Source organism: Notechis scutatus, chromosome 1 (genome assembly GCF_049901735.1).
Source record: "Notechis scutatus isolate UNSWTSFEM ecotype Mainland chromosome 1, rNotScu1.2, whole genome shotgun sequence".
In the NCBI taxonomy this organism is placed as follows: Eukaryota; Metazoa; Chordata; class Lepidosauria; order Squamata; family Elapidae; genus Notechis; species Notechis scutatus.
Genome location: NC_142009.1, coordinates 185,446,606 through 185,461,164, shown reverse-complemented (window position 1 = coordinate 185,461,164; position 14,559 = coordinate 185,446,606). Strand labels below are relative to the sequence as shown.

Below are 14,559 nucleotides of genomic sequence, written 5' to 3'. Positions count from 1 at the left end.
TAATTAAATGAACAGTTTACTGAAGGACAAGTAACAAAGTAACAGAAATAATCAGAAGTTTCTTGTAGAAATAAGGAAAAACAAGAGAACATTGTTGCTTATCTCCTGCTTCTGGCATGCATATCACACATGTAAACAATCACTTCACCAGTTGTATCCTAGTAATTGAGTGTTTTGAGACTGGGCATACCAAGCTTGGCAATCATTTTATGAGAATAACTGTAAGATGCTTTCAAAATCTGAGATACATCCACCAATTTGCATTAGACTATTATATTTGCATAAAGAAAATGATATTTCTTGGTAAGTTGTTAATGGCATATACAATGATTAAAGGGGTAAGAATAATGGTATAAATGTGATATACATGGTTGTCTTGTTTTGACAGCAAATCAGTGAAAAACCCAAATGACGGTGAATTAAGACTAGATAATTTATTCATATGGGGAAAACATCAGAGAAACTTCAAAAATCTTTAATGGGACAGCTCTGGATCTCCTTTTTAATGCAGCTAAAGTTAATTACATGGCAATGGTAAATCATCTCTGTACTTTATCAAGAAAATCACCTGAAATATACGGTTGTGAACAAATTGTCCTAGAGAAAATCTGTCTGTAAGAGTAAACATTGGCTTGTAAGAGAAGACATTGGCTTTATCAGCAAGTAAGCAAGCTGATAATAGATACGAAGTTCAGGAATCATTCAATATACATTCTGAAAGTTCTATAGAAATTAAAGTATTAGCATTAATCATTAAAATATCAAACTAGCAAATATAGTAATGACTATAGTTGCATAGTCCCATCCTCTCCATTTTAAACTGATTTTAAAAATTATATTCCAGTTTACTTTAAATGTAACAAAAAAGCAAAATTAGGTATTAATTTACTTTTACGGAAATAAATTTCACTAATCTGTCATCTTTTCTTTCAATTATTTTATCTGTGATGTTTTGCATGTGTAAGGAAGATACACAGCCATGACAATAACGAGTGAGGCTCTTCAGATCTGGATGGGGAGGAACAGACTTCAATTTAATCCTGACAAGCCTAAGTGACTGTGGCTGTTTGGTCTCCTAGAGCAGTGGCCCCCAACCTTTTTTGTGCCACGGCCCGGTACCGGCATCACAAAATGATCCGCGGCCCGGTACCGGCATCAGCACACATGGCAAGGCGAGCCGAGCGACCGGCCAGCCAGCCGTCCCCCGCTTCTCCCCGCCACCTTCAACTCCTCCTTTGTACCTTTGTCGATGGGCTTCGGGACGGCTTCAGGACGGTCGCTCGGCTTGCCTTGCCTTGGGTGCTGAAAGAATCCTCACACCTTAGTTTTGTTCGAAGCCGCCCCTCCCTTCGATGAAACTAAGGTGCGAGGATTCCTTCAGGGCCCAAACGCCACTTTCCAACCGGAAAAGCTCACCGAAAGCACTTTCTCATCAAAACAAGATGGCGGCGCCCAGCAAACCGGCGGCCCGGTAGAAAATGTTCCAAGGACCGGTACCGGTCCGCGGCCCAGTGGTTGGGGACCCCTGTTCTAGAGTCAAGGGCATTGCCACCATTGGCCTCAGATAGTTTAGCACCTTCTCATTCTAAACTGGTGAGCAACTTGGGAATACTTCTTGACTTACAGCTACTGCTCAAAGAGTGAGGGGTATCTCTGGCCAGGAGAACTTTTATATAGGTTCATTCTATGTACCAGATGCACCCCTTACTTAACTTGAAGGCCCTTCAGTAAGTCACTCATGCACAGGTCACCTCACCACTAGATTACTGCAATATTCTCTATGTCGGGCTGCCCTTGAAGACCACCCAGAAACTACAGCTGGTTCAAAGTGCAGCATCCCAAGGTGCAATTGTGGAATAAAGTGGGAATGGCCTTGAGGGGCAGGAGGAAAAGTCATTACTATGACAATAGTCGGATAAAAGTAAATGTCTCAAACAACAGCTTCACAAATATACAGGGAGAGAGGGGGATGTGTATTCAAACTTGCAAGATTCTATCGCCATAGCTTTACAATAAAAATAAAACTGACGCACGTAACATTGGATTCCTAGTCTGATCTACCTTGAAAGGCTGACAGTGATGCGCTTCTTGGTAAGTCCTTGTGTTACAACTGCTAGATAAGCTGCATTGGTTGCCAATCCAGATGCAATTCAAAGTGTTGGTCATTACCTATAAAGCTTTATGGTATAGAGCTTGAATATCTGCAGGATCAGGTATTACCAATTGTTTCTACTTGCCCAGTACATTCTAGCAGAGTAGGTATGCTCCAGCTCCTTTATATCAAATACTGTCATCTTATAAAACTGAGGAAGCTTGTCTTGTACTATAACAGCCCTCACTTTCTGGAACAGCATCTCCCCAGAAATACAGACAGCATCCTCGCCTGGAATTCTGAAAAGCTCTTAAAAATGCCATTGTAGTCTCAAGCCTGTTTGTGGGGTCCTATCCTGGTTTCTTATTGTTATAAGTCAGAGGTCTCCAAACTTGGCAATTTTAAGACTTCTGGACTTCAACTCCCAGAATTCTCCAGCCAGCAGAGTGAAAACGGCCTCCCCTGGGCTCCGGAGACCCTCAGGTGGCCGGAAACATGGGCCCCCATTTCTGGCCTTCCGAAACTTCCAGGAGGCCCGTTTTTTGCCCTCTGTGCGGGTCCTGTACTTACCTGGCATCCAAAACAGGCCGCATGGAGACTTCTGGGAGGGGCAGGGTGGGATAGACGGGGCCAGCCAGGGCTAGGATTTGCAGGTTCACTGAACTGTGTAGTATCTTAGCTAGAGGATTGCCCAAACCCATGTGAACCCACAGCAGATCACCCCTGTCAGGTTCACATATTAAGTCAAAATCAAACAATCCATATTTTGGCTTATTCAAAATGTATACTAGTTTTCATTGAAAGCATACAGAGTTGTATAAGCTTTATGCATACATATATTATTTGCCCATACAAAGAAGGATATAGCGTAAAGGGAATTTTTCAATATTATGCTAAAGGAACTGTTTGCAGCTCTCTTATCCAACTACATATCTCTTGCTGTATGTATATGTACAGGTAGTTCTTGATTTACAGCAGTTCATTTTGTGACCATTTGAAGTTACGACACTGAAAAAAGTAACTTACAACTATTTTTCACACATATGACAGTTGTGGGATTCCCATGATCCCCAGATCAAAATTCAGACACTTGGCAATTGACTCATATTTATGACAATTGCAATGTCCCAGGGTTACGTGATCCCCTTTTTTAACCTTCTGACAAGCAAAGCCAATGGGGAAGCCAGATTCACTTAACAACCATGTTACTAACTTAATAACTGCAGTGATTCACTTAACAACTGTGGCAAGAAAGATTGTAAAATGGGGCAAAACTCACTTAACATTGGTCTCATATAACAACAGAGATTTTGGGCTCAATTGTGGTTGTAAGTTGAAGACTCTCTCTCTCTGTGTGTGTGTGTGTGTGTGTATATATACACACACATACGCACACATACATACATACACATACATATATATGGATATATGGATATGTAAGGTATGAATATGTATATGAATATGTACAGTATATGCATATGCATATGTATACATTCTTACACTATATTAAATCAACATTTGCTGAAACAGTTGCATTATTTCAACATTAAAGAAATGTAACTGATTAAAAATTGAAGTTAAATTTCTGCAGGAATTGCTACTACCGCTATACCTAGTGTATATAATATTAACTATCCCAGAAAACCAGCATGTCTGAAGGTAACAAATATCTAACAAATCTCTTTAAGACATGAAAGTTATGAGTAACACATTAAATTAGTTGTACAGTGTATTGTATAAATAAAGCATAAATACCATTTTTATTGCTTGAAATTTGCATTCATTTTGTTTTTTAATTGATACTTTTATGCAAATTAATATGTGCAACTTACTCTCAATAAGAATGCTACAATTATTACAACTTTAAATCAATATTATTAATGATTGCCTAATAAAAAGAAACACTGAATTCACACAGTTATAAATACATTAGATCCACTGCATTTTGGATCCAACTCAAAATAAAATAAGAATTACAGTGCAGTTTTATTTCTTTCCTTTGAAAAATGACCATAAGGAAAAGTATAACAGAATAGTTTTCATTAGCTTAAAAGTCCATTTTAAACACTCTTTACATGCAGTAAAGTTCCTTGCAAGTAAAAACAGGTCAAATTCAGGCATTGATGAGAAAAAAAGGCATATCCAAATAATATTCTGAAATAAATCTGCAAATCCATTATACCTTTTTAAATTCTAATTAGGGTTTTGTCCCTTTTCCATTTAACTCTTTTCATTTTTTTAGTATCTCTCATGGACACCTTAGCAGAAGCTATCAGCTTTGACAGAAGACAAAAGTTCTGGCAGTGAACCATAAATTGGCCATTTCCATAAAAAGAACTACTAAATGAGAAACCATGTGCTTGGTATATGAAACTAATTTCATGCTTTCAAAAGCACACGGTGACTTCTAGCAAGATAGTGGCCCTGGGACTTGCAAAGACAGATCGGCTAAATAGAAATAGGTTTTCTGCTGGTTAGTCATGCTTTACATGTACTGTTAGTAAATAGAAATTCTCAAATCTTCTGTCAAACATATATACATTCTTTTCCATAACTCTGGGGTTGAAAGCTATAAAAACAACTGCCTTGTGAATAAATTTACAGCAAAAAGCATGAGATGGCTTAGGTTCTCATGAAAGGATTGCAGAATTACTATTCATTCTGTAACAAGAAATGGTTTTTCTTTCCTATTGGATATTGCCACCTATCCCTAAAATAAATATCCAAAGAGGAATAGTCATTTCAACTATGATAAGGAAGCAAATAACAAGATTTGGTGAATAATTTACAAACTAAAATGATTGGGCAGAACTTTTTAGACATGTAAACACAACTGAATCCTCTGACATGTTGCTTTTAAACTTAATGGGCTGATAATGTGAATTCCAGAGAGTATGTATTCAGGTCTTTAAAAAAGATTTGCAACATTTAAATGTCATATATAATTAAAGTGTTGTTAGGCAGGAGTTATAGGAATTTTATGCCTCTTATAAAACAAGTTATCATTGCAAACAAATTACTAGAGGTTGTCCCATATCTGACAGGTCATATCTTTTTAATACTGACAAAATCAGATACATATCATGTCAGTATATTGCTTTTGCTTTTAACTTTATTAACTGAAAGGCACATTTGCCATTCAGAGTTCCAGTCAAGCTTTTCATAAATAGGATTTTATACTCTGCACTTTATTTTCTGACCACAAGTATATAATCACACTGATGATTAATTAGCCTCATTTGTTAATCAGCAGCTTGTCATATTGTATCAATAGATGTGTGTTAATGTATTTGAAATGCATAATGACTATTCTGCCAGGATAGTCTCTTCTGGTAATAAATACTACACCAGCAATACAGAGGAGACAACCCATTACATAGAATTGCATTTGCAATGCATTATTAGTTATAATCAGAAAAATAATAACCTGCTTTTCTCATATATATATATTTTAGCCTTGGTGTTCTTTTGCTATAGACAACAAACAAAATTCCACTTCTAAACATGAGAGGATTACAAGGCTGCATCTCATTTTGAAATGAGTAGAATTCTGTAATGTTTATATTTTTTAAAAAAGCATTGCTCACCTTTGCTAGGAAGTCCACTCCACATGATGGTACCGTAGTGCTAAATATCCAGCTTGTAAAAGAAACCAGGCTAGAAATTCAAAACTTCCAATTTGTGACCAGCAACAGAAGATGGGTTGGATACTACAGAGACCTGGATCTCCAGCCCTGATCATCTGTGTGCCAGGAAACTGTTATACCAGTGCAGCTTCAAACCTTCTCCACTGCTGGCTTATTTGCACTGCTCATTGAAAATCCTTTACACGCTGGCAGCATTTTAGGGAAGGACAAGCATACTGAGTCATTTGTAAAGAAATTGCAGCAATTTTAGTTCCACACATTCACTTGTACTGAAATATACACACACAGCACTATTAAAGTAGAAGGTCTTTGGAGTGGATTTATACTGAGAAACAAACAATATTCAGGCTTCATTATCATGGAATCAACTGCAGTGATCAGATTCAAGCAAGGCAGATTATTACGAAATGGCTCTACAGAGATAGCTTTAAACCATAAAGAATCCTCTTCCTAAAGCATGTGAGTGTTAAAATTAGAGCTAAATTCTCTACAGGGAGAGGAAGCATTCATAGTCAATACGTATTATTGGGCTTGATTTAAAAATGAAAAATGACATGTTGTGACTGTGGGTTTTTTCCCTGTTCATTTGAAAATGCACAATACATGCTCAGAAAGGAAACACTCCTTTATATCCGGCTGCCATAAAATAGCCTGAAAGCCTCCTCCCATCCCTCTCAAAGGACATAAATGGACATGGAAAACTCTAATCCCACTATGGATTATTGACCATGTAAATTTAGGCATCTGATGCTTCAGATCTGCACCTTTAAAATGTTTACTTTCTACCCTACTGCTCTTCTCTCTTTTGATGTAGGTCACTTCTTCTCTCAGATTTCTAATCATTTCACCCTCTTAGTCCCTTGTCTCAGTCTGTTCCCCGTTGCCTCTAGCACTGTTACACTCATCTACCACCTTTCATTCACGGCAGCTGCTTCAGCTCATGATGCCTTTGCACAAAATGGTTAGGCTAACTCTGTAACAAATTTCTTTCGACACCAAAAGATGCCCTCTCTTTGGAAGCTGCTCTAACTGCTGCTCTCCTATCAGAGCTCTTTGTGTCTCCCTCCCCCCAGAAACCAACAAATAGAAGGGAAATTGGAGGCCACCTGTATGTTTCAGCTTTTGATTGCTTTTTAAATCTTTGGCAGTCATTCTGGGCCTTTGTATTCTCTCTGGCAGCACTTTGTTGCTATGTCATTCTCCTGGGCTTTTCCTTCCATATTGTCTGAGGTGTTAGCTTTTGCTTTCTTTCATAACACATCCAGATTGTTCCCTTGTGACTTCAATCTTCAAGAAAAAAATCTAGCTAGTAGCTACCTCTCGTCTTCAAGCTACATTTCCACCATTGGCACCCACTTTTCATTTCCACCACTTGCAATGGTCACTCCATTGATCTTTAAGAACTGTACTCTTTAGCTCTTTCCATTATGGATTTTTTTTTTCTTGTTTGAACATCACACTGTCATTTTTAATACATCCTCTCCATTTCACTGTTTGTACCACTCAACATCTTGCTTGTACTGTGACCTACAATCTAATAATATCTTTCTTGAAGTTTATTTTCATTATTTATCTCCAACTTCTGACCTCTTCTTAGACTTCTTTTTCTTTACTTTTATCTCCCCTCTCAGCCAATGCTTCACTGTTCTAGCAAATGTGACGTGTATTTTCATGCTTCCATTTAGTATGCGTCCCCAAGTTACGAAGCATATGCTAAGGAAAAATCAAACTAACTAACTGCTCTTAGTCATTTAAATTTCAACTGACCTTATTTTATCTTCCTAACTTGTATTATAATACAGGCCTAATTCTGAAATTATTTTCTGCATTTCATGCTGTACTGCACTCTTTCTTTACTTCATGTATTATTAGCTTCCTTAGGAAAACTAATTAGCTGTCTTGCTTTCCTATTTTCTCCAGACTTCATCTCTTTCAGTATTTATTGATGAAATCTTCTCCATTAAATCACTCAACTTGCCACCTTAAATTAACAGATTTGATTTATCTATTATCTATTCTTAATAAATCATAGCCCTCTTTTTTTCTTCTCTTTCCTCTACTATGTTCAAATATACCATTATCTTATCTATTCTGGAATAAAGCACCTTGTACATTTTAATGTCTCTTCCCCCCCATTATAAACATCACAATAAATACATTCTGCTTATTATTTCCATTTAGCATTTTAAAACTACAGATGCCTGAAAAGACAAAATTGCTTAATCACACATATCCAGAAGTAAATATACAATATGTACCTCAGGGTTGAGCCAGGGATTCTAAACCTAATAATATCAGATCCTGGGGCAAAAGTATCTTTCTAAAATGCAGCTCCAAAGTCAAAAATATTGCTTGTCAACTTTTATTCACTATTCCTAAGTCTTAATATTAAAAAAAAAAAACATTTTCCACATTTAGCAACTTACCTTCTCGTTTCCCCTGTCTCTTCTCCTCCCCATCTCTGCATGTTAGATGGCAGAAGGCACTTGGCCAGTTTTGCAAATGGAATCCAAAACTGCCTAAAAAACTGGCTCAGGAATTCTGAGAGCTGAAGTCCACAAGTCATAAAAGGGCCATCATTCCGCACCTCTGATCTAAATGATACTGAATGCTTCTCAAGTCAACAGATGGTACAAGCTATCCATCAAAACATACTTCTTCTCAAATACAATATCCACTTAGAATATCAATTTGAATTGATATTGTGACTAGATCAGGACTGTCAACCTCCCGGCCCATGGGCCGGATGTGTCATGTGCTGGCCACGACGACACCCAGTTTAGAAAAAAAGTCCCGATACATCACGTGATGCTACTGTGGCAACGTTAGTTTGACACCCCAGCTTTAGATTATAGAAAGAATATAAAACTAGGCAGGTCTATGCAAATCCCAAATTTATTAATTGTTGTAAACAGCTGAATAAAGCCTAGATTCAGAATTTCATCTAGGAGAACTCTGCTTAAGAGATGTTTCTAACAGAGCAACAATAGCCAACCTTTTTACAATGTGTAGTATGGTTCATGTAATAACATGCAATGGGGCATATTTCTCTTCTGCCATATCATTGTGTGAGACCCTATCCTCATTCTTTCCTCTGTTCATCACCTATTCAATTCAAAGCCATAATATATGGTGGGATACATCATGTTCCCTCATCACATATACTACAAACTTCCCTTCTTGGTAATTCAGCAGTTTTCTGGTGTTGTATACAAAACATTATCCCCGTATAACCTTAACATTTATACTTAGAAGGCATAATTAATGAGACAACTGGCATCCAGTGCATTGATTAGAACAAAAGATTAGGAGCAGGGAGACTCACTTTCCTATGTCATTTACTGGTAATCTTAGGATGAGCTCTCTGTAACCTACTTTTCAAAGACAAAATTGGAGAATATAAATCAAACACACTTGGGCTATGTGAAGTGTCAAAATGATTCCATTTGAAAAGAGATTTGAGTGAAGGCCCATTTGAATTAAATGTTCACAGTAAAATCAATTTCAGGTGTCAAACCAAATCACATTTCTCAACACTTTGAAAACATTTAAATGCAATTCAGATACCAGATGGACTTTCTAGCTTTGCGGTCTCAAACGTGGTTGCAGCTTTACTTCCAACATATGCACAAAACTGAAGCAGGTTGAGTGATGAACAATAGGCTATTTTATATTGACATGAAGAGCTTTTATTTATTCAAAGTTAGCCTGTGGAGTCCTTGATATACAGTAATATCGCTTCCCTGATTTTAATCTCTTGGTTTTGTTTTAGAATTTGTTATTTAGGTTGACTTGGAAGGAGACAGATTTATTTTGTTTTACCCTTTTGAACCTTTGTTCTTTTTATATATGATCCTCTATCTTTTCCAAAATCTATAAACGGACACTTTCCTAAACTCTGTCTTTTTATCTGGCCTGCCAGTCACATCTATAAACTGTTTGCAGTTCAATTGTTTTAGTCTCCCCTTTTATTCCCTACTAAAAACAAAAAAGTCATTTACTTTCTTGTTGTCTTTGCCCAGTCTAGCATTGAATGAATCTTCTTCACTGCATGAGTGAGGAACGAGCTAGCATTGTCAGCTGTCAGGACTGCCTTGATTGTCTAGCATGTGTAGATTTCCCTGACATTCTATGCTGTACGCTAAATAATAACTTTATGAGTCTAAAATACTGTGTATAGAACACTATGCACAATATAGTCTATTTCTTTATACTAGATATTACATATGCAATATGGATAAAAAACACTCTTTAATTGTTGCTCTGATATCACAAAATGTAACATTTCTAAAAATATGCTAATCTTGACAATAAGCTATGACATCCTCCAACCCAAAAAAGCAAATGATCGGAGAGCGTAGTAGATTCTCTGTTCTTAAATATAAGTTTTATTTTTAAGAAACTTTTAGAAACTTTTAAGTATGACACTTTTTGTATTGGTTTCACGCATCTTTGTAGATTATTTAAAGGACATTTTGGAGGTAACTGTTGCTTTCTCTTTTTTTTCTATTTTAAAAGTATGGGAATATTAATAATAATCACAATGAAGCCTTTAATGCTACCCTGCCAAAACTTTCCTGGGATATGTCTAAAGGATCTCTCATCCCTACTGTTTTCATTCAATTCTACCAAAAAATGAACCCGCAATAGATTTTTTGTTATTTTCCCTTATAACCTATGATCCAAATCCTTATATATAAAAACTATTCAGAATATGAAATAAAAGAGCTACTGCATTAGTAACACTTTGATACTGATTTTTTAATTAAAGGCAATTACAACTAATTTTATAGAAAAGCTTAGGTTGCTGCAGCTCAGATTCTAAAAAAACAACAAAAAAACCTAATACCAAATAGCTGAATATACTTACACAATATTTTGTAGTGCATCTGGTTTAAAGATTAAATTCATAGTTTTTAAACTTATTACAAATGCTAATTATATAAATGATACTTTTAATTAATATCACAAAAAGTGGTTTATTTTAGATACAAATCACATTTTTTTTCTGATAAAACATGAACTGAAATGAGTATTTTAATATTTGCTTCTAAATTGCTGGATAATGTTGATTGCAAACTGGATAATTTTTCATATTTCTTAAGGGAACATCACAAGAATGGCATTCAAATATATAGAAAAATGGAAAGAGATAAGCTATTTTTTTAAATTATGGGAAAGAAAACTATATCTTTAAGGCAATGATACTTCAGTAGACATTGTGATTGCATACTATAGCAGTGTTAACCTTGTGCTATAACTTTAACTTTATCATGACTTATTCTACCCAGTTTTCAAGGTTCACATGATACAGTGAAACATAAATTAAAGGCTGGGTATTCATAACATAGTAGGCTTGGGTTGACTATGTAATTCAGTGGCCTTATCTGCATAACCTATTAATTGACTGGGTGAGTCTATTGGACAAACATATAGATCCAACCAACAAACAAGTTAAAAAATATAGTCCACAACAGCCCAAGGTTTAAGAGACTAACTCTCATGAGCAACTATATTATTCAAAGAGATGTTTGCTTGGTGGTCTCCCTATTTACCCCCTCCCTCCCAGCAAGATGGGCAAACAACGACAGAAAACTTATATATATATATATATATATATATATATATATATATATATATATATATATATATATATATATATATATATATATATATACACAGATAAGTTTGGAGGTTGGAGTAAATCAACAGAAAATCCTTTGGATACTTCCAATTGTGATATCTGCAATTACACACACCATCAGCTGAATTTCTGTAGAATGCTGGCTATGTTCACTTGGCATAGCTGTCTCCTAAGCTAACCACTTATATCAGAAGTCCCAATCAAACAGGACTTAATAATAGCTTTTCTGTTTTTTATAACTGAAGTTGTCCTCTTGATATTAATACAGATTAACAAGGGGATTTTAAAATGCAGTAACACCACAGCACTATTTATTTCATTTACATAAATGTGTCATCCTTGATTAGCTAAGCCAGGGGTCTGCAACCTGCGGCTCTAGAGCCACATGCAGCTCTTTCGGCCCTCTGCTGCGGCTCCCTGTCAGCTGATCCCACCACTGGCTGGCTCCACCCCTCCCCATCACTCCTCGCCTGGCCTGAGAAGGTAAGGGTGATGGTGGGGGATGGAGACTTACTCCATATTCCAGAGCAGGAGGTGACTGGGTGAGAGTGAGTGACATCAAGTTGGCCACGCCCACCCAGTCACACCTGTGGTTAAATTATTGGCTCCCGGTGTTTTTTTTTTCTATGGGAAACAGGTCCAAATGGCTCTTTGAGTGTTAGGTTGCAGACCCCTGAGCTAAGCAAACACCTCAGTTTCTTCTGCAGTAGTTTTGTAGATTAAATAGCCCCTCCTATTTTTATACAAAATACGAAAGAGATTGGACACATGTGAAAGTGAATTATAAATAGCTTTGTAAACAATACATGTGTTTTATAAAATATAACCAAAATGTAAGTTCCTCTGCTCCAGGTATCTGAATTTAAAAGTCTTAGTAGTGTCAATGATAGAAATAAAGAAGAAAAATAGGTAAAATAGGTCACAGCTGGAAGGATACCTCTTTTCTTCAAATAGTCATTAAGAGAAAGACATAGGGTGAAATATACCAACTAATGCCATAAATGGTTAAATCTGCTAAAAACAATCTTTGTATGAATGCTTGCACTGACATCTTGTGGATATTTTAAAACACAACATAAACTAGTTAAAGATCCAAATACATCACTGGAATGATCTTTTTTCCTATTGATAAAAGATAATAAATACAAAAATACAGTTATTTTATATGATTCATGACTTCTGGTTAATTTCAGAACTGCATTTTAAATAAGTTTTTCTTCATTCCTATTTCTTCTTTTTATATTACAGCCTCTATTTGTCACCATTTAATATTCCCCTGTATTATTATTGAAAGACTAACCAAAACTGTAATTTTAGCACATATGAAATGAATACTGACAGTTTGGGAATGAATTAGGATTTTATAACATATGAATATGTTGCAAAGACCACCAACTAATGATGAATTCAGACATTACTGAATTTTACCATAAAAATCCCAGATTTCAAAAACTTCATTGCCATAAATCATTACTTGTTTTGACAATACTTGTGAAACTACCAAAATCCATATTCCAATATTTCTTCAGCATAGAAGGTATGGTGCATACAATGTTCAATGTCTTAAGTCACTATGAATTAAATGCTGCCTGTAGAAAAGCACCATATCAATTGTTTACAAGATAATAAGTATAAGTGTATACATAGTTGTGAATACATGAAATGGGTACATATAAGAAAAATAAAAGAAGAATAAGAGAAACAATAGGACAGGGACGGTAGGCACGTTGGTGCGCTTATGCACGCCCCCTTGCTTTACACTATCAATCACTGATGTCAGCAGAGTAACTTAAGTACCATCAGGATTAGTACCACAGCTGGACATATCCCCTCTTTCCCTATCACTATTGCTTCTATCCTGATCATCTCTGGTGTCTATTCTTGAGGGAGGGTAAGACTGTTACTGTCCACAGGCCCATAAGCTGTCTTCCTTGCAATATTCCTGTTTTCCTCTGAAAAAGACAAGGGAAGGCAAGCAAGCATCCAGCAGGGCTATTACGCTCACTTTAATATTGGACCTGCAATAGAGGAGGGGAAGGGTGCAATTATAATGAACTAGCTCTATACCCATGCTTCGCTATGAAACTATGTGATGGGGCTTAGTTTTGGGGGAGGAAAATAAGGGGGAAAATTGTGCTTCTGCCTACCAGCATCCATTGGTATTCATCTGGCTAGCGTTCTGTCAGTGTGTGAGAGAGTTGAGGGCTGTTTGGAAACTGAAACAGTATTTGCTGTGTGAGCAAGGAGAGAGCAAGGAGTCTGGGTGTGGCTTAGCTCAACTGTTCTGTACAAAAGCTGGCTGCTGCTGTGAAACTAAAACTGAAACTCCTGTCCTCTGCTTGTATTTTGCATTTGGAAGAGATTTCTTTTCAAGTGGGGAGGGGGAGTAGAACTCCTTAGCATCAGAGCATGTTAATAGTAATGTACGAAATACTAATGCTCCGATGTTGTTTTGAAAAATCCTTTCTTAGTGAGCACCTAGAAGCCAAGAGGAACATATGTGCCAAATTTCAAGTTTGTAGGCTTTACGGTTCTGGAGATTTTGTGATGATGCGTGAGTAGTATTTTGCTTTTATATATATAGATTTTTTTGAGTCTGTGAAGGGGGATGGCAGTTTGCTAAATATTGCAATAGAGTCAATTTGGCACAATGGTTAAGGCAGCAGGCTAGAAACTGGAAGACTGTGAGTTCTAAACCTGCCTTAAGCACAAAGCCAGATGGGAGAACTTCGGCCAGACATGCACAGACCTAGGAAGGCGGCACTGGCAAATCTCTTCCAAAATGTTGCCAAGAAAACTCCAGGGACAGCCCAGGCATTTGCCAAGGGTCAACAATGACTTGAAGGCACCAACAAACAGAGACAGATTATCTGTACATCCCTACCTTTTTTAGGAAAGCAGGCAACACCATTGCCTCAAAGTCATGAGGCTATTAGAAAGGCATCTCAGAGACCCTGCTTTATTGCCCTTAATAAATGAGGTACTCATAGCTGGGTTCCAAAACTTTGAAACCTAAACTTTTTTCAACAAATCTAACTAATGAGGCTATATGAGACACTAGCTTTCTTGTTTGTAAGCAACCCTTGGGGTCTTGATAGTGGTCCTCTTGGGTATAAGATAGAGCCCCTGTTCCACCTCACTGTGATGTATTTGTGTAGGGAAAAATTATTCGTATT

General features: G+C 36.7%; 1 protein-coding gene across 4 annotated transcripts in view; it reads right to left on the bottom strand.

Annotated features, from left to right (window-relative positions):
• ZNF385B (zinc finger protein 385B) overlaps positions 1–14,559 on the bottom strand; it is a 279,989-nt gene that overhangs the window by 189,835 nt on the left and 75,595 nt on the right. Inside the window, exon 1 of one of the 4 annotated variants that reach the window (XM_026668053.2) lies at positions 5,680–6,513. The exons of 2 other annotated variants lie outside the window; for them this stretch is intronic. In XM_026668053.2, the coding sequence (XP_026523838.1) occupies positions 5,680–5,704 (25 nt within the window). In that variant the 5' untranslated portion in view covers positions 5,705–6,513. Of the gene's footprint in view, positions 1–5,679; positions 6,514–14,559 lie in introns of those variants that run through there. One more of the 4 variants, XM_087949652.1, reaches the window with a different exon arrangement.